The sequence below is a fragment of the Caretta caretta genome, chromosome 10 (genome assembly GCF_965140235.1).
Source record: "Caretta caretta isolate rCarCar2 chromosome 10, rCarCar1.hap1, whole genome shotgun sequence".
NCBI classification, from domain to species: domain Eukaryota; kingdom Metazoa; phylum Chordata; order Testudines; family Cheloniidae; genus Caretta; species Caretta caretta.
In genome coordinates this window covers 49,697,780-49,720,663 of record NC_134215.1, presented here as the reverse complement: position 1 = coordinate 49,720,663, position 22,884 = coordinate 49,697,780, and the positions used below count along the sequence as shown (strand labels likewise).

The 22,884-nt window shown below is 41.5% G+C and overlaps 1 protein-coding gene across 1 annotated transcript in view; it reads right to left on the bottom strand.

Moving 5' to 3' along the window:
* Nucleotides 1-14,863: 14,863 nt before the first annotated feature.
* The window catches only part of TSPAN3 (tetraspanin 3), a 37,907-nt gene continuing 29,886 nt past the window's right edge, over nt 14,864-22,884 (bottom strand). The window contains exon 7 of the mRNA XM_048866436.2: nt 14,864-15,812. Within this exon, the coding sequence (XP_048722393.1) occupies nt 15,720-15,812 (93 nt within the window). The 3' untranslated portion in view covers nt 14,864-15,719. The remainder of the gene's footprint in view (nt 15,813-22,884) is intronic.

The following is a 22,884-nucleotide window of genomic DNA, read 5'->3' as shown; positions in this document are numbered from 1 at the left end:
TTCTTCTTTCACATACATGAATCTGTTCTCAGAGATGCAGGCTGAGAAATAGCCAACACTCATGCTTTTGTTCCCAGCTTCACAAGCTACTGCCAGTAGCATCACGGCAGCCTTTAGTATAATTAAAGGGCAGGTACACAATAAAATGTACTGAGCTGAGTTAGACTGTGCTTTGGAGGGTGGGGTTCTGTTTGAACAACAGTATATTATTCATTTTTTGGCTGGGCTTTCTCACACCTGTAACTATTAACCATAGATATCCTGACCAGGCCCTAAGAAACCTGCAGGCATCTCCAATCCACCCAGCTGACAGTGCCCCACCAAAGGGGCAAGAAATACCAGGAACACCTGGATGGAGCCCAATTGTAGCTCATGGATTTAGTTGATTTTTGGTTCTGAATTTAAGTTTTGGCAAATAGCCCTATTTAGGGCACTTCAACTGACAACCTGTTGAGTCTCTCCTCTCAGCACTTCCAAGCTAGCCATGCAGATGTCTTTCCTACAAAGACAGGGTATATTCTTAATTTAAGGTAACTATCACATGGTAAAATCCTACTGAAGACAAAGCCAGGTGTAGTTTTCACACAAGTTAGCAGACAGCAGTAACCTGAAGGTTCCCCCATGGTCTTCAACTTGGGCTTTGTCTTCACAAGGAGGTGGGAACTGAAGAGTTGCTGCTTTAGGGATCCTACACGCAGCAGCCGGTGGATCTTCAAGCTAGCTCATGGGACTACAGAGCTCTACAGGAGTCCAGGTTCCTGGAACCCCGTCCTGCTCCCAGGAAGCCAGCCAACTCTCTCTCTATTCCAGACTGACAGGCAGTCACACGCGCCTCTTATTCTCACTGATACATGGCAAATCCTGCCTGACGTAGGACATTGAGCCAGCCAGACCTGTCTTTGTAATGACTAGTTTCAAATGGATACAGAGCTAAAAAGAGTAAGAATAGGACGTTCAGAGTAAAAGGAAAAAAAAATAGGGAGTAGGTACTTGACCACAATGGTTCAACAACAGTCCTTGTACAGAGGTTGTCAGGGGGGAGCAGCATATGCTTTAACTAATGGGTTTAGGTTTGAGAAAAACCACTGTCACTAACTTATAAAATACAGTAATAAAAAGCAGCAGGCTCCCATCACCCCCATTACTAAAGAACCAACAATATGCACAGCGTTCTACACAATGTAAAGGCAGCCCCTCTCCTGAACAGCTTGGTCCAGCAGTTTCTTTTTAGCTGAGGGGTCACAGCACCCAGAGCTAGAGGGGTTTCCAGGGAGTTTTTACTGCCTAAGAAAGCACCTTGCACAGCAAGTTAGTTGAACACAGTTAGCAGAACTGCAATAGGGTAACTGCATGAAACACCCCAATTGTTTGCCACCTCAAAAGATGTTGCCCTCAGGTTTGCTTCAGGTAAAACACTCAGTTTCCTTCTGCTTTAGTGAGAACAGAACATGCAAGCAAGACATGAACAAAAAACAGCTCCTACCTTAGCTGTCTTCTCTCCTTGCTGGCCAGCAATTTACCCCCTCATAGTAAAAGCATCCTTGCTGCTTCTGAATTCTTTCCCTAGAAGCTATTTCCCTAGTGGAGATTCCTGATTGCATCAGCAGTCTAAATGATTGCTATATACAGCTTAAGTGAAAGCAGGTGGAGATCAACATGCATTTCATTATGAGCTAGACCTCAGGTGATGCCAACTTCAGGCCAAAATGGGGGGAGGGGGGGTGAGAGCAGCTGAGCCTGAGCACCAGCCAGGTGGAATAGCTGATATTAACACACACTTTCAGGGCATGATGTACTTGTATGATTGTATTTGCTTTGTTTCTCTTGCAGGGAAGATGTCCTGTGCATAAATCCAGCAGTTTGGCGTATGTTGAGTATGGTGTCAGCCAGCTGCTCACACATCTGCTAGTGTAGAGCTGCTGTCCCTGTCATCAGAGCTAGCTAGCTGATTCAACTGTACTAGTTTAGAGTAGCCACGCTCCTCTAAGTGCACTTCATGCAGTTTGCTGTCTGCTCCTGTGCTGAAAGGTCACCATTAGCCTTTAGCCCAGGTTCGTACCAAATTTGAAGAGCATAAATCAGACAAGTTGTCAGGGCTTGAAAAATCAGCCACTGCTCCTACATAGCAACTTTATTCTTACTATCCCTTACAGCTGCTATAGGAGGTATTACTTATAGCACTGGGCAATTAAGCCCCTTAGAGATAAGACATTGCAGGTTGTTGCTTAGCAAAACTGAAAGTAGGGGTAGGATAAGTTACTGTTGTTCTGCCAACACCACTTACCACCCTTTTGAATGCAAGGAAAAACTCTAGCCAGCTGCTGTTCTGTTGTACCTGCACTGAGCATGATCAGCATAGTTAGCACCAGTAAGGAGAGAGGAGCTGGGCTTTTGCCTCACTTTCCCTTGGGCCATGAGAGCGGCTTTCACAGAACTAAAGCCTAAAGGTGACCTGCAAAAGAAAATTAAAAACTGGGCTTGGGTCGTTCTTTGCTTCTTGTAAATCATATGGCTGAAAGGTGGTGTGGATTTTTGTTTTTTTTTTTTTTTAAGAAGAGGGGGAAGGACTTTGGCTTACTCTTCTACATTAGAAATTCATGTCTTGTTGAACTAGTGAAATGATATCACAAGCATCAAGAAAGACAAAGCAACTTTAAGTTACAACAATTTCAACTGTTGTTTTTGGTTTGGGGGCAACTATTTAAGTCCAATGACCAATTCACATTTTGGATAAAGGAAGTCTTTGTCATAGATTCAACATGTTGACTCCCTTCAGTTAAGATGTTAACACTAATAATAAACATTCCTGAGACCTCTCAGATGTTCTCCAGGAAACACCAGACTTGACATTCTAGGTATTTCTAAGGCCAAATACCAAACAGAATTTTGCTCAGAGTGGGATGATCTGTTTATACTCAGGCCTATTTAGGCCAAAGAGCATACAAGTGCATTATTAAAAAAATCACTTTGGATCCTAAAGAACCCTAACAAACTCCTTGAAGTCAAAAGGAGTTTTACTACTGAGTTCAATGAGAGCAGGATCAGGTCCTATGAGAAGCATTTTACACACAGCTTGTATGGTCACAGCTATGCAACCAGCACCGTAGTTCAGTTAGACCCCCAAACTGAGTTAAGGCTGCATGGTCAATATTAAGTAAGAGCTTTACTAGTATTTTAGTTTGATCAAACTTCCTTTGACTTGATTGCAGAGAGGTTAGCTTTCTTCCCCACCCCTCTGTATTTGAGGATACAAGCACAGTTAGAAAAAAAAGTCTAGCATATTTTCCAACTAAAATTTCCTGCAAATGAAGAACTCTGTTTGGACTATTTAAAGAACCCAATTTTATTTTGTTATTTTAATAACAAATTACTTGCACTGTGACTTTGGGCAAGTCACTAAACCGCTCTGTGCCTCAGTTTCTCCAGCTGTAACATGGGAATAATAATGCTTCCCCAATTTTGTAAAGCACTTTTAGATTAGCATGCCTATAGGTTTTTCAGGTGGAAAATATCATTGTTATTGTTCAACCCCAAACTCAGTCTAAACAAGCCATTTTTTTGTGGTGGCTGGATTGATATTTGCAGTGGAAAAGCTGATATAAAAGAAGGCCATATTATCTTGTGTACATGATGCCCTGGCTTGTTTTGTAACAAGATTAGACGGCTCTTAGGAAGGGGGTTGCACATATGAGAGACCATTCACTTTCAATACAGGGAGTGGGGGAGGGAATTTTGTGCATTCCCTTCCTCTTTGCCAGTGTCCAATAGCTGTGTCTAAGGAAGAATTGTTTGGACGTTCCAAGCTGGAACAGTCAGTGTAGAAGCTTCTTGGGAAAGTGGTGAACTTTAACCTTCCCAGGATAAGAACGTTAACACAAGCGTGAATGGAAGAGCCTTCAGTGCACTGATAGACGTGAGAAAAGCTTTGTCTTTAGAGAAGGAGTGCTGGGCCCTTCTTGTGTCTCAGCCCATTGAGAGGAACTAAGATATGAGTGACAATGACTTTGTTCTGCTAAAGTTTTTTTTTACTACAGTCACAGCTTGATTCAGCCTCCATGTGGGGGATACAAAAACAGAGAGAAGCCCTACTATTAGAGAGATAAGGAGTCTTGATAAATATCCACACCCCGCCAGGATTGGGGGTGAGGAGGAGGCAGGGACAGGGTCCGGTGCCAACTCCTTTAACCAAGCACCCATCAGAGCAGGCACCACATTTGATCTGTGTCCTTGTTTAGAGCTGGCTTTTCCCATTTTCTCCCCACCTCACTGGTGTATCATCCTGTGTCCTGGCAGGAGTGTTAATTAGGTCTTTCGTTGATGCTGACCCACCATGTCTCCCACGCAGACTTCAAGTATAGTAACACAGCCAAGCTGAGAGTGAGTTGGGGTTCTTAAAGTGCGGTGAAGTGCTGTGCACTTACTGTAACGATCCTCACTTGCAGTGCTGGCATGAAGAGCGTTCAAACAGCAGTACTTCATCATGCTTTCTGTGTCTGCAGCCGGGTTTTGGGAAATCAGCTGTCCTCTGGAAGGAGGTTTCCTGACAGCTATGTATTTTAGGCAGAAAGTAATACTATACAGCACTTATGGACTCCTTCTGACTGACAGAAATATGTGTGTGTGTGGGGGGGGGGGGACGGAGCTGGGGCCTAAAGGAAGATAAATGAGAGCATGGCGGGGAGATGTAAATAAGATGGACAGCTCACAGCATTGCAGCTGTAAATCACTTGCTGGGCCCAACCGAACAAGATGATGACCTGCTGCTCAAGTGTCCTCCCTCCCTCCCACTCCACTGGCAATAGGGGATGTTCAGGCTCCTCTCATGATTGGTCTGAGGTCTCACTTTTGGAAAAGAAAAAAATAAGCCTTTGGAAGCTATAAGAGAGCCTCAAAGAAAACTGCTCTCCGCAAGCATTATCCTACTAAGGAAACAGGATGCTGCCAGCCTGCCTGTTTGCTGACAAGGGGCCACATAGTGCCCTCTCTCCATGCGGAAAAAGAGAGCAGGTGACCCATAGCTTAAAGAAAAGCTGCGTCCATCGCTGGCCTCTCCTGCTTTCATTAGAAATTCCTTCGTCACCCTTGACAGCAGCAGGCTGTAGCCTTCCTGCTGGAAGAAGCAGTAACACAAGGGTGGGTTTCTCTAAAAACATGAATGTAAACATTAGGAAAAACTTTCTGATTATAAAGGACAGGTAAGCAATGGAGCAGGTTACCAAGGGAGATTGTGGAATCCCTGTCACTGGAGGCGTTTAAGAACAGGTTAAACACCTGTCAGGGATAATCTAGGTTTACTTAGTCCTGCCTCCATGACAGGGGCTGGACTAGATAAACTTGAGATCCCATCCAACCTGACATTTCTATGATTAAATTCTAGTAACTACTCTTGTACTACTAGATCCCTCAGGTCTGGTCACTGCCATTTCCCTACTGGCTCCATCCCCACTGACACTGAAACTGGTTTAACCAGGCCTTATCTATACTGAAAAACAGAACTGTTACTGAACACAGGTGCCAGGCAACTGGTTTAAGCTGAACTGGCAGTGAACAGAGTTTGGATTTGTCTACAGTTACAGTGAAAGCCTGTTGAGTACTGTCAGCTACACAGATTGCTGGCAATGTTCAGTAACAAACATTTGTTGTAATGTATTCAAGGCCTCAGTGTTTGCTTGGCCCATGTGGAAAACGCAAGTGTTTCAAATCCGTGTTTAAAGGCAGGTTCCTGGACTAGGTCCTTGCCTATTGTGGTCGAAAAGTGACTCTAAACCAGGATGTTAAAAGTGATACCTCTTCCATGGGTACTGTGCAGGCAAACCGAGGTGGAACAGTGTTAGTAGGTTACAGTGTGTTAGCCAGGTTTGCGCTAAGGACTGAGCCACATGAGTAGGGCCCTACCAAATTCATGGTCCATTTTTGTCAATTTCATGTTCATAGGATTTTTAAAATGGTAAATTTCATGATTTCAGCTGTTTAAATCTGAAATTTCGGTGTTGTAATTGTAGGGATCCTGACCCAAAAGGGAGTTGTTGGGGCTCACAAGTTTATTGGGTGGGGGGGTATGTGTTACTCCTACTCTTACTTCTGTGCTGCTGCTGCTGGGGGCAGCGCTGCCTTCAGAGCTGAGCAGCTGGAGAGCGGCAGCTGCTGGCCAGGAGCTCAGCTCTGCAGGCAAAACCACTGCCAGCAGCAGCACAGAAGTAAGGGTAGCATGGTATGGTATGTCACCCAGCTCTGAAGTCACCATAGAAGAAAGGATGGCTATACTGTGACCCCTAAAATAACCTTGTGACCCCCCTGCAACTCCCTTTTGGGTCAGGACCCCCAATTTTAGAAACTCTGGTCTCCCCCCACAAAATCTGTATAAGTGTAAGATAAAAGCACACAAAAAATCCGATTTCATGGTCTGTGATGCATTTTCCATGGCCGTGAATTTGGTCGAGCCGTACACATGAGCCTTGCTGTGGAAGAATCTGTGCAGCCAAAACCAAATGTATTGTTTGAACACGTATCCCCCGTGGAGCAAAAAAGACCCAGTTTTTCATTCGATGCCCTAGTAGCAAGGGAGGTAGGGGTTAGCAAGTGTTCATCAGATTTTAGACTCTAGAGATAGGGGCTGCTGCATAAAGCATGACATAGCTAAGGTGAAACCGGTCCTGCATAGCCTTTGCACAATCCCACCCTGAATCGCGTTGCGGCTCTGCGCTCATTTCCCTTTTACAACAATTTGTTTCTCACCTGCAGATTTCCCCCTGGCAAAAGGAGAGAAGGTCCAAGCCCAAAATCAACTCACAACCTTCCCCAAAAGGTGCTCAGCCACAGTCACCTAAGGACAGGGGGTGGGGTTGGGGAAGGGCACTGCCCACATATCACTAAAAAACCCCTAAATTAAGATGTACCAGGAAAATCCCCTTCTGAGGATTATCATTAGTGTGCAGTGTGATCACAGCAAATGTGCTGCAGGGAATGAAACGTGAACCTTTTTCTCCCCCCTATTTTAGTTGTGGTTGAGGAAAAATCTTTTTTGGAAGAAGTGCTCTGGCCAGGGAGTCTGTTTCGGTGGAGGAGATCCTGTGAAATAGGGCAGCAGTAACAGACAGCTGGGAACCATCATCTTTCCCAAAGAAGAGCAGAAGGTAGCACCAGCAAAATCCTCCTTACAAAAGACGGGTCATAGGCCATATCTGTACCTGAGAAATATGGTGTGCTGGGCACTTTGGGATCCCCCAGCAGGTCTAGGACATGCTACACATTCACATTCCTAACAGTGTCACAGCCAGTCTCTGGGTTGCGCTTCTAACCACATTGTGTGTCAGCATAACTGGTCTGGAAGGAGAGCACCAGCCGTGGCAAGAGTATCTTGAAATGATGACGGGACTGAAGGATCACTGCCATAACAGTGGGCCAAGCCTGGCACAGGACACCTCTCCCTTTAGGGAGAGCTGGACTGCACACAACATTCCCTCCCTCCTCAGCCTGACATGCTTCTGGACAGCACCATTGGGGAGGGATGTAGAGAAGACCAGCCTCATGAACTGTTTGGAACAGCTGGACCAGGAGACGATGGGCACATTCCTGCAATCCCCCAGATCTGGAAAGAGCCCCAGGGGGTTGTGCTAGGAACTGTGCAATAGATGCCAAGAGGGTAGTGCAGCTGCAATGCTGCAGTACAGTACAAGCATAGACATCAGACAAAACTTACGCTGAAGCCCCACAGCTGTAGTGGACATATTGCATCATGGGCACTTACGCTAGGACTATACCAAAGGGTCAGTTCTCTAACAGATACAGGCTTGGTAATACAGACACCTAAACACTCAATTAAGGAGCACGACTCCAGTGCTGCCAATTCCCATCATCTCTTCCCCTCCCCCAAATCAGTCCCTTTACAGACCAGTGCCACCAAGTCAAGCCAGATGGGTGACAGAGCAAATCCAAAGCTGAGAGTGCTACAGTGAAAGGGAATGCAACACCCGCTAGGCTAGAAACATATTAGTAATTTATGTGTTAGACAATGGGAAATAGGATACGAGCTGACTTATCACCCACCAGCTGTGTGTTGCCCTCAGCAATGGGCATATACTGTTTCCATTTTATAGTTAATTGTGTTTTGTTCAGTTAATTTCTAAGGTTGGGAAAGTTCTATTTTGTACTGGGGCCTTGAGCTGGCAGCTCACTATTATTTTTAAAGACAGCCTGAGCATATCACATTTTCATGAAAATACCACCCCAAAGACCTTTCCATCACCTCAGTATGACCAGAGAGAAGAGGGCAGCCCTGAGAAGGTGCAGAGATCAGCACAGAGAGGAATAATGAGTGGAGTTTTAAAAAGGGATTTGAAGGAATGGTGCTTATTGTGTGGAGAACTGGCAGCTATTCCAGTCCGAAGGGTTGTCTCTCACACATACGATATGACATTGAGCAAAAACTAAGAGCCAGATAACAATTTGCAAGCATTCATTCAAACATGCAGGCCACAGTATATTACACAGTAAGGACCTGAGCCAAAGCCCACTGAAATCAAAAGAAAGGCTCCTAGTGGAGTTCAGCAGGCTCTGGATCAGCCCCTCAGCACAGTACTTTGGAGCAAGCTGGAATGAGGCTCCCAGCCTGGGTTGACAGACTTGAGCTGGTGGGGCTAGAGTCCAAGCCACAACTTTAAAGTATGGTCAATACAGCTATTTTTAAGAGCATTAGCCAAAGCACCACTGGCTCAAGTCAGTGACATTTATTCTACAAGACTTATACAATTACAAGGTTTATTATTGTTGCACTGCCAAGACTAACTTCACAGCTATTATGGCTGACTGTGTGACAGCCACTAATCTTTAAGATCTCATTTGAGGCCTTGAGTATTAAAGATCCCACAACAGTCCTCACTACTTTATCCTCACAATCCAATTTTGAATTTCATCTAATATTACTTTAAGCTCGTTAGAAGAAAACCAGCATGTAAAGATTGCCTGTTTAACATGAAGTTTGCATGGCCGATAATTGCTTATTGGACTGTAGCCGTACAGGGAAGCATTGACTCTTACATTAAATTGTTTGAAGCCAGCAGTGCATGTTCATGCACTCTAAAGTATTTAAAAGTCATTTTAACAGCAGTAAGCCTCTCCCTTTTATGTAGAAAACATCACAAGTGAAAAACAAACTGATGCTACCCTAATGCCCACACCTGTTGACAAGATGCTTCACATCAAGTTAAGGCTAGTTTCCACTGAAAATTTACACTGGCATAGTTATGTCTCTCAGAGATGTGAAAAATCCACATCCCTGAGAGATTTAGCTGACCTAACCCTCACTGCAGACAGCACAATTCTTTCGTCGACCTATCGTCGTTCAGGGAGTTGCATTAACAACGACAGGAGAATCCCTCCCATCCCTGTTGTCAAGGCTGATTCCCCACTCTTCCACTTCGAGGGCAGAAGGTGGGGGCCTACGAGGACTCTAATTACTTGTCACTCCAGGCTTGTATTAAGCTCCCAAGGTTACAGCTTTTCTCTGACCTTGGATTGGTAGATGCTGCCATCACCCAAGCCTAAAACCCCTTTGAGAACCCAGGAAGGTGCACTTTGGAATTCCTTTGTGTGGGATACCCTCAAGCTCTTTCATGCCCCCCTCCAGGGAAGAGCTGAGAAAGAAAAACAAAGGAAATCAGCTGTTGCCACTAGCTAATTAAACAAGTGCACAAACCTCTTAGGACTCAACAATCCAATTCTGTTCTTAAAAAAAGGTAAAATTTTATTAAAAAACAAAAGGAAGAAAATATATCTGAAAACTTAGGCTATTGCTAGATTTTAAAAGATCAAATACAAAGATTAAGCATCAAGAATAGTTCTTGAGGTCCAGCTTAAAAGATTACAAGCAAAACAAGCATTTGGGGTTAGCACAGAGGAGTCCACAAGCAATAAAGAAATAAAAGGGATAAACCTAATTGCATCTTCCTAGACATTCCCTGATCTACTTACATATCTGAGGGTTTAAATGAGTAGTTTCTAGGTATGGTCCTGATGATTTTTCATACCTGGCCCCAAGCTTCTTACAACTTAATTCTGCCCTGTCCCCTCGCTCCAGAACCGCCACTGACAGACAAAAGGGGAGTCTTGTTTCAATTTTAAAAAGTTCTAGCCTTCCCATTGGCTCTCTTGGCCAGGTGCCCACTCACTTCCTTTTACCTACGCATGCAGTCAGACTTTTTAACCCTTTACAGGTAGAGCAACTAGAGAACAGCTACCAAGAGGGATTTCATAGCTACTGGCTGGCTGGGTGTTCATAAAAGGGAGCTACCCCTCCTCCCTCATTTATCACATCAGTAGCAAGTGTTTATACCAGAGGTGGGCAAACTACAGCCCGCGGGACCATCCTGCCCAGCCCCCTGAGCCCCCAGCTGGGGAGGCTAGCCCCCGGCCCCTCCCCCGCTGTCCTCCCTCCCCTACAGCCTCAGCTCGCCATTCCTGCCACACACTGCAGCTGTCTCCAGCATGCTAAGGGGCTGGGGACCAGGGGGCAGTCAGGGGACAGGAAGTGGGTGGATGGGGGGCACTGTCAGGGGAGGGTCGGATAGGCATGGGAGTCCCAGGGGCTTGTCAGGGGGTGGGGGTGCGGATAGGGGTCAGGGCAGTTGGAGTGGGGGGGGGGAGGTCAGATGTGGGGGCCTAGGAGGAGCAGTCAGGGGACAAGGAGCAGAGTGGGCTGGATGGGTTGAGGGTTCTGAGGGGGGCAGTTGGGGGGGGTTGGATGGGAGGGGGGGGCAGGATGTTTGCAGAGGCACAGCCTTCCCTACCCAGCCCTCCATACAGTTCGCAATCCTGATGTGGCCCTCAGGCCAAAAAATTTGCCCACCCCTGGTCTACACTGAAGCACTACATTGGTATTGCTCTCGCATTTTAGTGTAGAAATAGCCTCAGACTCATTGCTGGTGGCAGGTTGCCAGTTCAATTAGGCTTGTTACCATGCTCCAGGTAATATAAAAGAGAAAGAGAGAGAGAAAAATTATTTACAGCAACTTCTCCTCTGCTCTCCACACTTATGATCTACATTGTTCCTTCAGCATAAGGCACCAAAGCTGGGCGTGTAGATGAATTACCCTTTCCAGTTGAAAGAACAGGAGTCCTTGTGGCACCTTAGAGACTAACAAATTTATTTGAGCATAAGCTTTCGTGGGCTAAAACCCACATCATCAGTTGCATAGAATGGAACGTATAGTAAGAAGATTATATATAAATAAATATAAAAAGAATAAGCACCCACACCCACAACATGAAAAGGTGGAAGTTGCCACACCAACTCTAAGACGCTAATTAATTAAGATGCGCTATTGGCAGGAGAAGAAGAACTTTTGTAGTGATAATCAAGCTGGCCCATTTCAGACAGTTGACAAGATGGTGTGAGGATACTTAACAAGGGGAAATAGATTCAATTTGTGTAATGACCCAGCCACTCCCAGTCTCTATTCAAGCCCAAGTTAATGGTATCTAGTTTGCAAATTAATTCCAGTTCAACAGTTTCTCATTGGAGTCTGTTTGAGGCTTTTCTGTTGCAAAATTGCCACCTTTAAGTCTGTTACTGAGTGGCCAGAGAGGTTGAAGTGTTCTCCTACTGGTTTTTGAATGTTACGATTCCTGATGTCAGATTTGTATCCATTTATTCTTTTGTGTAGAGACTGTCCAGTTTGACCAGCGTACATGGCAGAGGGGCATTGCTGGCACATGATGGCATATATCACATTGGTAGATGTGCAGGTGACTGAGCCCCTGATGGCATGGCTGATGTGATTAGGTCTTATGATGGTGTCACTTGACTAGATATGTGGACAGAGTTGGCATCGGGCTTTGTTGCAAGGATAGGTTCTTGGGTTAGTGGTTTTTGTTGTGTGGTTGCTGGTGAGTATTTGCTTCAGGTTGGGGGGCTGTCTGTAAGCGAGGACTGGTCTGTCTCCCAAGATCTGTGAGAGTGAGGGATCGTCTTTCAGGACAGGAGAACACTTCAAGCTTTCTGGTCACTCTTAAGAATTGGTGTGGCAACTTCCACCTTTTCATGTTCTCGGTGTATATCTATAACGTATAGTAAGAAGAATGCTTGAGAGGAAGAGAGAAGAGGGGAAAAGGTAAATCTCACTCAGATACTTCAGTGATGGGTGCAGTAAGAACCTAAAACAATCTCAGCAGCCTCCTAAAAGTCAGACACTTTACAGCAGCTGCACATCTTTTCCACCCACATAACAGAAGTCTGTTTTTCTGATTCTGTAATTTTGCTTAGGAGCATATGAATTTGCAAAGAAAAGGGAACAGAATTTAAAACCAGACAGACTGGACTCAGAGCATGTGGGAATATGGCCAGAAAGCTGGTAAATCTGAATGTTTTCACCTAGATACAAACAGATCCAGGTTAGAAAGTTACACATTTCAACTTTAAAAGGAAACAAAGTTCTTTATTTGAAAGCAAAAAAAATATTCTCCAAATGGACAGAGGAAGCCCAGCTACAGCCAGGTGCACATTTTCATACACAGCATTGTTAATATTACAGCAACTATAACTGGATCTTCCATGTGGAAGGTTAGTGTTCCATTCCATTCTTTCTTAGATGTAGGCATACAATTTTAAAATGCTGATTATACTGTTTCTGCTGGGCCAATCTTGTAGATCAGAATACTGACAATGAGATGCATGTTACGAGTATTTGATTCAGGCCATATCTACACTTGGAAAAAAGTATTTTTGCAAAGATGACTAACAAAAAAATCACACAGTGGACAAAGTTGTAGTTTCACCTTGATGTAGCTGGTCAAGGTGAATCCTAGACCAGCTAAGCCTAGAAGTAAACTATAACTTGCCCTATCTACAGTAGGATTTAATATTTTGGCTAGCTTATTATAAATACTTTAATTGCAGCCATGGACCTTGAATCCAGAGCCAAGGCAGACACTGGACGTCTTAAATGCTACAGGGAAGTCAGCCCTCAGGATATAGGTTGACTGCTATTAGTTAATCCTTGACAATCTACATTTAAAGCAATGTAGTTATCATGCAACTAGTGTCCACAAAACATAAAAACAAACTCCTAAGCACAGTACATTGATCCTCTTGCAATCTTCTATTGTAATTTTTTTGTTCCCTTTCTTACTGAAGGCCTGAAGGAGTGCCCCAAGCACAGAACCTGGGATTCTAGAGGCTTGCTCTTGTCCTCTTATAGACCACACTGCTTCCATTATTTTGATGTATTTTAAAATTAAAATGCTTTTTGTATACCACAAATGGAAGGTCAAGGATACAGAATATCCCAAATTATTCAAATTTCCTCCTCCCTCTCCCAAACTCTAGGCAAGACAGGTTTATTTAGGTTTAATCTATTTCAGTAGGGCTTTTATATACTATGACAAGTAGACTGAACTGGTCTGGTTCTGGATATTAAAGGCATGTGGCTTTCAGTGTACCAGAGTTATGACACTTTGGAAAATGGAAAACTGAAAACGCAGAACAGAGAGATCACTTAGCAATTACAGAAGTGTTTATTGTCCAACAATGAAATGAACACAGTCTAAAACTTTGTAGGACTTTTTGTACTCCTCCAGCCTCTAGAGTGGCAATTCCACCTTCACTTGTACAAAGCTGGCAGTCACTTCTACACCTATGATACAGGCATGTCCCATGTTCTGGGAGACAGATTTAAAACAGACTAGAGCCGGGGGGGGGGGAGAAGGAGGAGAAGATACTGTTCTAACAAATGGGGTCTAACAAATCTGCCACAATTGCAAGCTCAGTTGTCAAAAAGCGAGTGAAAGTTCATAACTTTGTTTTGCATAACTCACTCAAAGTTCAATACACCTTTATACACAGTGTGCATATGAATACACAGAGAACTGGAAACTAAACTCAATAAGTTTCCAAGCTTTGGCATGAATGTGTGTGTTTGCAGGGAGTTAGCAGGCCATGGTCTTCGTACTCGAAACCCTGAACCACACTGAATTGTTTAGTATTGTACAGTGATACAGTCATGTTATTACCTTGGAATAAACAGTCCCACTTATTCCATCAAAATTAGCACCACCACACGCGAACATGTGTAGCTATCATGGAACTTGTTCACAACCTTCATTTCATGAGGTATTTCCAGACATGTAGAATGGGGCTCTTATGTTTTCCTCATTGCTTCAGTTAGTTTTCTCCTTGTCTCCAGGAGCCCTTAGGTATCTTCCCCAAAATCTTTAAGACTGCTGTTTGAATTCCCCTTCCATTTTGACTCCCCACACCAGCTCTCCTAATTTCTTCAGACTGACATCTTCTTGCCAGGTCTGCTCCCTTATGCTATTTAGTCTGTTCCGCCTTCCTCCAATGATTGATACTACAGATGTGTCTAGACCACTGCCAGTTACAGAATTGTTGCAGAGCCTCTGCAGCACCACATAGTGGGTGATGGGAAAGCAAGACTGGGAGCAGTAAGGTGAATGGGGGAAGTAAGTGCTCGGAATAGAACAGGGGTAAAGTGTTAAAAAATGCTTAAGTTGCACTTTCAAAACCGACTTTGGAACTAGGCTCTTAAGTGCCTAAATCAGTTTTGAAAATGCATCTTAGGTGCATTACCCATATCTGATTATAATTTCCCTTTGAGAAGTGCTTTTAAAACTTCTCTCCAAAGAGAATGATAACTTTGTTACCACCCTGTTTAAAGTACTAGCTCCTTGGTGAAACATGTTCAAGCATTTACAATCCATAAGTGGCCTACCATTTATCCAGAGAATAGTGCATCAGACATCAGAATATTCAGATCTGTCGATAAAACAGAGGCTTTCATAACAGAGCTGTAGCAATAGAGGGTTTGATGTGCTGAAATCTTAAAAAAAAAATGCAATACAAGCAGGTATGTTTTGAGGGAGGATATACAGAGATTTTAATCAGGTTTACTATTTACAGTTGAGATCACTTTCACATACTATTTGCTATCCTACATGGCTACATTTCCAAACCAACTTAAGATCTACAATATAACAGTTCACTCAACACAAAACAGCTCTTCATAGAAAAAATGAAAATTCATTATAGAACAGTAGTGCATACATTTTGCTCCTGAAAAGCCAGCTTTATTTTAAAACACTAAAATTTGAAAGATTGGATCTCTGAATTTGAGAAGATCAAAGATGCACACTTGTGATTCTAAAATTATTTTGGTTAGTAGTCATTTCATACAATTTATCTTTAAAGTGTACCGGACTTTACCTATGTTTTTTAAAAAAAAACGACACTGGTGAGAGGTAAGAATTAATATATTTACCATCACAAATTAAATACAGCAGACTTCCTTTGTACAACTTTGGCCAAAAAAAGTTCCACATAGTGAAGATTTAAAAGGATTCCATATATATGTAAGAATCAGTCAGTTAATGCTTAGAGGTAATCTACCGAATTAGGCACACTTCCTTTAACTTTCATGTCAACCAAATTAATCTTGATCTGCAAATGGTTCTGAAGTTAGAAAGTTTGCCAGTATACTAAAATATATTTAGATACATGAATAGCTGGCTACAATAGTGAGTCACAGGTAAGTATGTGGGTATGTGGAAAGCCACGCTGCTTTGCCCATCACCAGTGTACATTACAGCTGTCCTCATCTGTGCAGGGTGTGTTTTAGCTAAGTCTACATAGGCAGGAAAACTACTGCAGTAGACCAGGCCCATTCACCTTCCAAGTAATAAGAGATTCAAGCTTAGGTTTGCATTATCTTCTATGCGTAGGTTCCTCCAGTGATAAGAAGCTCGTAAGCAGGATCCCGGCTCCTCCTACACAACACTACACAGGCACACAGCATGCCCAGCAGCTATGGAAAGAAGAAAAACGAAATTGAGTACACAGCAGATACTTGCAAGAGATTGGTTTCTGGACATTAATCACTGGCTAGTTGCCAGTATGTTTCAAATGGCTGTATATCAAGCCTGAAATGTGAAGAAAGGCAAAATAAGATGACTTTTGAAAAGCTTTACCAGCTACTGTATATACTACATAAAATTAAGCTCCAAGCTGATCCTAACCAAAAAAAAAAATCACCTTATAGGAGCATCTTTCATTAGGCTATTCCTTGGTCAAATCACTTGTTGTATTCTGCCTCTATTATGCCAACAGATGTAAATCAAGACTAATTTAAAAAGGATGGAAACTTTATATTAGTGGATAAGAAAAAGACTGAATTCAAGGTGAGGTGGTTTAACACTCAATTGCCACAGAAGATCGATATCTAAGTGCCAGAACTTTAACATTTCAAAGGGGAAATTAGAACCATACTATTTGATGATTGAGGTGTCAATTACTATAATCCAGAATGTACAAAGTCAGACTGTACTTTAAGTTAACACAATTTGACTGGTCTGTTTAAAAAAAGGACATGGTATAGCTGGAATCCTCTTCTTTGCTAATGTGCCCAATTTGGGCAAAGTGTGTCCAATGTTGTAGTCTTCACCTTTTAAAAAATCAAGTTAGTGCTGCAAAGGTTGGCGCACAGCTGCTCTAAGGGCCACTCTGGCAGCTTGCCAGAAACCTGGGGGTTCAGCTAATTAACATATAAATGTACATGAGATGTTAATCTGAGATTAATGTATTCATGGCTGTAAGTAACAAAGTACTTTACAAAAAGAAGTTAAATGCTTGAGGAAGACATCAATGAGAAGGCTGGAACTGCTTTGCAGCCAAGTCCACAATTTCTGGCTTTACCTTTTATGAGGCCTTATGAAAAGGTTGCCAGTTAAGTTATTGTTTAGATTCGTTCATAAAGCTGAATAAAGGAAGAAGTCTGAAAAGATGTAAGTACTTCCCAAAGAGGCCACCCAGACAGCAGCCCTCTTACATAACTTGATATCTGCCTGCAGGGTGACATTTATAGAAATTCAGTAGGTTCCTTCATAAATCTTGGACTAAAAGTGAACGGAACATTGCAACTCAGTCAAGTCATGCTGAAATCTGGCCTTGCTTCTTCGAGTTTAACAGAAAATAGGCCTGCAGGCAGACCAATACATTCAGAATCTTCTTGATTTGTGCTGATTACATAGGGAAATTCACTCCTCTCAGATTTGCATTTACTGACAAGGAAACACTATTGGGCAACGATTGGACAGTGAAACTATTAAAAGTTATGTACTAAATGTTGTGTGTGTCCAGGAATGTACACTTGCACATTGAAACTCAGTAACATTAAGTGAGGTTAGCTTAAATCAATGCCAAAGTTTGTGTTCTAAGTCAGTATTAAATTTAGTTATCAATGTTCAGTTCAAAATTCATTAAAAAAGTGACAATGAATTAGTCTTCAATCACTGGCAATACCATCACCATAAATATTCCTGACTGACATCATTAAAAGCCAACCCACTTCACTAACCATATTTCAAACATAAATGTAGTGTAAGGAATTCCATAATGTTTATAACCATTACATATAAAAAAAATTAATCATAGCTTATGACTGGGTGAAGGCAGCCAAATTATGTATTGTTCTAGACCTGACTTGACCCAACAATGCCTGACCGATTCTATATGCATTTAATGGGATGCAGCCAATTATTTCATAGAACAGTTTGATAGACTTGCAAGTGCATCAGCTGTTAGAATATCAGTCTCCAAAGGAAAACACGCTGCTGAAATTTTTGGCCAGAAGAAAAGGTTTCCATGTTTGGTGTTTTGGTTAAAATAAAGACCTTGAAAGTATTGGTATGATCTATTTATCAAGAGAACCTTGGTTAGTGTTAAAAATCTTAACATTCACCAAAATATTGCTCTCTACTTCACTGCAGTTAGTACTTACATCTTGGACCAATAAATCTTATCTTCAACACAAGTTAATATTTGCTTATTTTTGAAAGCTGTAACTTCACACCTCCCTGCATCAAAACTTTATACTTATCCTCAATGATCAGATCTGTTTTCTTAGCTTGCCCACTGTAGTTTTAATTACACAGTATCAATTTCCCAATGTCAGCCATTTTGTAGTTTACATGCACAAAGTTAGCGGACAGTACACTAGATCAGCTGGGTCACTCTGCAGTTATGAAATAAACCCAGGTTTTTAATAAATATGTCAAGCAAGTGTTAGGAAGTAGAACTTGCTCAGGAATACTTTAAGAGAAAGCTCCCACCTTTGACAACACTACTGGTCCACTGAACAAAGCTTAGAAAATAAGCTATTAAGAAAAACTGCCTCCCAGCTAATCAGCAGTGTATGTACAGAACCAATGCATTTAGATGAATTTGCCCCTTTCAGCTTGCTTGCAGTTTACAGGAGACCGGCCCACACTGTCAACATGGCTGAGACCTTTGAATGCTCAGAGAGCAAAGGATCCAGCTGGTGACTGGAAGTCTGACCACCACTTCAAATGGACTTTAAAGAAAAGTGACCCTAAATCTGTTCATTCCGATCCTGGATTCTGCCTCACAGAAGTTTATACCACCACCCTAATGGATTAACAAAGTGGTGGCTTTACTGGAACCCTTCAGAGAGGAGAGAATCCAAGCAAATGATAAAGATTTTAAAGAAAAAGCAGCTTTTATGTTTGTGATAGAACCAACAACAGTTTTTGCTCCAACCTCTCAGAAATAGTAACTGTGCAATAGCACAAACTTATTTTATTGAAGACTGACAAACTAAGTTTAAAAGAAAAGGTTTTAAAATCTTGAAACCAATGGAAGCGTCTGATTTTTTTTAATACACATTTTTAGCCTAAGATTGTCCCTTTTATGTGATCACTTAAGTAACATTTCTGCCTCATCCTTGTAGGCTATTTTATTCATGTTTATCAGAAACAGCCTCCAGTCAGTTCACTAAAAGCCACATGTTCAGAATTAAAACTGACAAAGAGAAAACCGTTCAATTCACCATTCAAGCAAGCCAAAAAAAAATCCATCCAGACATGTGTAGACTAAGAAGTCTATTACTCGGTCACTCATCAATGATTCCAAAGAGCCACATAACTTAGTACGAAAAAAAGACTTTACCAAAGTATTACATTAATTTCATTTTCTTTCTTAGCAATTGTTTGCAGAACACACACCGATTACTGATTAATGCATATTGTGAGAAGGGACAGTCAATGATAAAATTCTCTAATGATTTTTTAAAATTCATTTAGAACTTTGAGAACTTCCACAAAATTAGACCCAAAATTTGATCCATCTTATAAAAAAAAAAGTTATATGAAAACTTGATGGCATTCCTTCAACTGAAGTTTAAAACAAGTTGATCAGACAGTATAGGTTCTGGCAGCACAAGCAAAATTTTCTTGCCCCTTCATTCCTAGTTCCTTATTCTGACATCTAAGCTACAAGTGTCTTGTTTAAAAAAAAAAAAGCGTCTCTAGAGTTAGACACTTCTAGAGATATTCTAAAACAAGATTATACCCAATGGTGATGCAGAATGACTTCTTGTGCAGAATTTGTGAAGGATGTCAAAGAAAACGTGTGCTGTCACTTTAGTGGAGCCGTCACACAGCAACTTCTCTTTAAACTCTGGTGGGTCTAGCGTTCTGCATTAGCTCAATAGCAGGGAAGTACCAGCTCCTAGGAAGAAGGGCTATTTTTCACAAAAAGTGAAAGTAATCTTTCATTGCCTCGGTCTTTTCATTTTAAAACAAATATTCAAAACTGAGTTTGCTAAGCTGGGGAAACAAGTTAAACTTTTAGGTTACAGCGACAATACAGAATTGCTGTAAGCAGAGCTGCCAGAAGCATTATTCTTACTGTATTACAAACACAAAAGAATGAGGTCATAATGGGGGCTGTGTGCATTCTTAAAGCCTTGATCAGAAATTTTACTGAATGGAGAAGATCACGGCTGCTGTAATTCACATTTACTCGGTCAAAGTCCATTTGTTAAAGGTTACATTCTTGTCCACATTTAAATTAATTTTTATACAGTCTTGCTGTGCCATATGCACAAAGTAAATACGGAAATTCCATGTATTATACAGAATCATGGCCACACTACATGCTACAGCTTTACAATGGTCTACTGGAGGTTTACTTAATAAAGTCAAGTCAGTTAGGACTAGGCTTAAAGGAAAGCAGAGTATGACTATATAAAAATTAGATTAAACCAATGTCTTATTTAATACTGAAATCTTGTTAACTATTACAACAAAACCAATTAGATGATGTAACATTTAATGAGCTTAATAGTTCCTATTGCAGTCAGGGCTAAGCAGAAATGCCAGGTGTCTAACAGAAACTGTTTACTGAACACCAGAGCTATATGTTTAAAATCTTATAATCTACTTTCTTAATGGTTGTTAGATGGTTTGCTTCAGTTCTACATGAAGACATTTCAAACAACACACGTCAATATCTTGGTAAGGGCAGAAAACCCCTTTTGATGTTTCCTCATTTTTTTGGCAAAGTGTTTACATAGCCTTTTCTGCAGACATAATTTGGAGTCTCCCTGCTGATAGCTAGATTACTGCCACGTGGCACCACAAAGCAAGTGCCACCCAAAGTGCAGAGACTGCACAATGAGCATACTTGCTTGCAACTGGCAAGCCAGTGGGACACTGACAGGCACACAGAGTGAAACAGAGTGGCATGGGTTATAGCCCCATAGAGAGGGGCTAGGATTTTTAACAGTGCTGTAAGCCATTTTTGGGGGGCAGGGGAGGAGGATGACAACGACATCTCTTCACTACATCAGACTCCAAAATAAGTATAGCTCTTTTTGACAATTAGGACACAGCTTCATAAACTTTTCCCCTACATGTTTCTTAAAGTGTGTGTGTGGGGGGGGGGGGGGGGGGGGGGGGGGGGGCGCGGCGGCAGTGGGGAAGATGAGGAAGGAATTCTACCTTAAGCCCAGACAAGAAAAGGCAACTCTAGTTGCTAAACATTGAACTCAGTGCCTGGCAACAACCAAAAAAAAAAAAGAATACTAAGAAACATCAATAAAACTGAACTGAAACCAGGCTACCAAGACACTGCACAAAAAGCTGCAAAGAACAAGTGATGTGACATACTTGAGTAAATAGGGTATACTGAAGATTTTGCTAAAGCATAGAAAGGACAGTTAAGATGCTGAAAGCTCTCAAGGAGAAGATGCAATTTGCAGTAAACCATGTGAAGATTAACAAAGGGATTGACTTCCATTTAGGAAGGAGGCACAAAGGATACTAAAACAGCAATAGGCTTGAACAAGCAGCATTACAATTTTAGGAGAAATTCTCTGAAATGTAGATTTGAGTGTAAATAGAACAATCCTATTTTCACTTTGTCATTCTTTGTTTCCAATTATTTTGGCTGCCCATCTCTGGGGCCTATTTCTGTTGTTCTTCCTCCCCAAAGGAGGTTACCCAAGCTAAACACAAGTTGATTTAACACCTTGTACTGTGTATAAGGTTCTTCAGTTGAATTTCTCTTCTCAGTAAGTTCATACTGCAGTAACTCTTGAAAAGAAAGTATAAACTAAAAGAGTTTTGACAATCACCTGGCTGCTGTTTGGCATTGTAAGAGTTTAACAAGCCAAACAATTTTGCTCTATGAAGATTTCTGAATGTTAATATACAGAAGAACATGCTTTCAACTCTTTGGAAACAGCTTTCAACTGAAACTTCCATTTCTGATCCTATTTGAGGCACCTACCTTGCTTTACAGAAAGCCAGCACAGCTTGTTACAATTTCCATCTCAACAGCTGAACATTCAAGAGCATTTTTCCAGAGTAATTAGAACTATTCCTAAACACTGTATTATCTCTAAGCACCGACTGTTCACCCCTATTATAAACTACTTCTGCTCTAACACTGATTTAGTTAAAGTAGGTTTTAATATTTACTATTAAATAATTCTGATGGCAGAAGGATGCCAGTTTTCAACTGGCATTAGGTTCCCAGACTGCAAAAGTATCTTTCTTGAGCAAGATGGTTAATTCTAGCAAGCAACTCAGAAGCACTTTTAAACGTAATATGACTTCAAATACACTAAGTTTACACAAGGAAAAAAACCTCTCCACAGGAATGTCATAATACTGCATAGTGCAAGATGGGTACAAGACTGAGCACAATTTTCAAAACACCAAGGCAAAATGCATTACTTTAACAGGAGATCCAAACCTTCCTCCAAAAGACTGGAATAATCAGATCTATCCAAAAGCAAAAATGAGCATTTCACAAATCTGAAATAAGCCAGCTCAAGACAATGAAACCATATTAAATGCATAGCATTTATACACAGATCTATCTGTTTTACAAGTTTATCTTAGCACTGAGATGGAGTTCCATTACTGGATGCATTTTCAGGTGCTGAACATTGGCAAAAATTCACCTTTAGATAAATTTCAATCCAAAAGTTAAATTATGAAAGTTTAATAACTTTATTCAGCTGTTTTGACTTTTCTGAAGGCAGAAAGTATTACACTAGTTAAAGTTTTCTGCTGCAAAAGGCTGGGAATTATTTAGTTAGCTTTAAAAAAAATTAAAAAAATCCCCAAAACCTTAGTACTCAGCATGCGCACTACAGTTTTCACTGGGGACTGCAATGCCCACTGCCACATCAGAAAACACCTGATTAATGCCTTGAGTTTTTTAGAGGTATTAACTGGTTAAACTAATGAACAGAAGCAGAATTCCAGACATACAGGCACATTTAAGAGTAGGTGTCAGAACACTTGTTCGAAGTCCAGTTACTTAGAGAATTAAATATTTTAATATGCATCTCAATATCTGGGGAACTTAGTTAAAATGTTTTAATTTTACAGGATTCAAAGTTATGGTATTCAGAGCATCTGTAAGTCGGCCACAATGCACCTGCTCATTAAGGAATATAACTTATCATAAAGAAGAACAGAATACACTACATACGTGCAGCATTACAAAGATGTTCACTATGACAATCAATGCACTAACTGAACTTCAGTTAATAACCATCAGCTGTG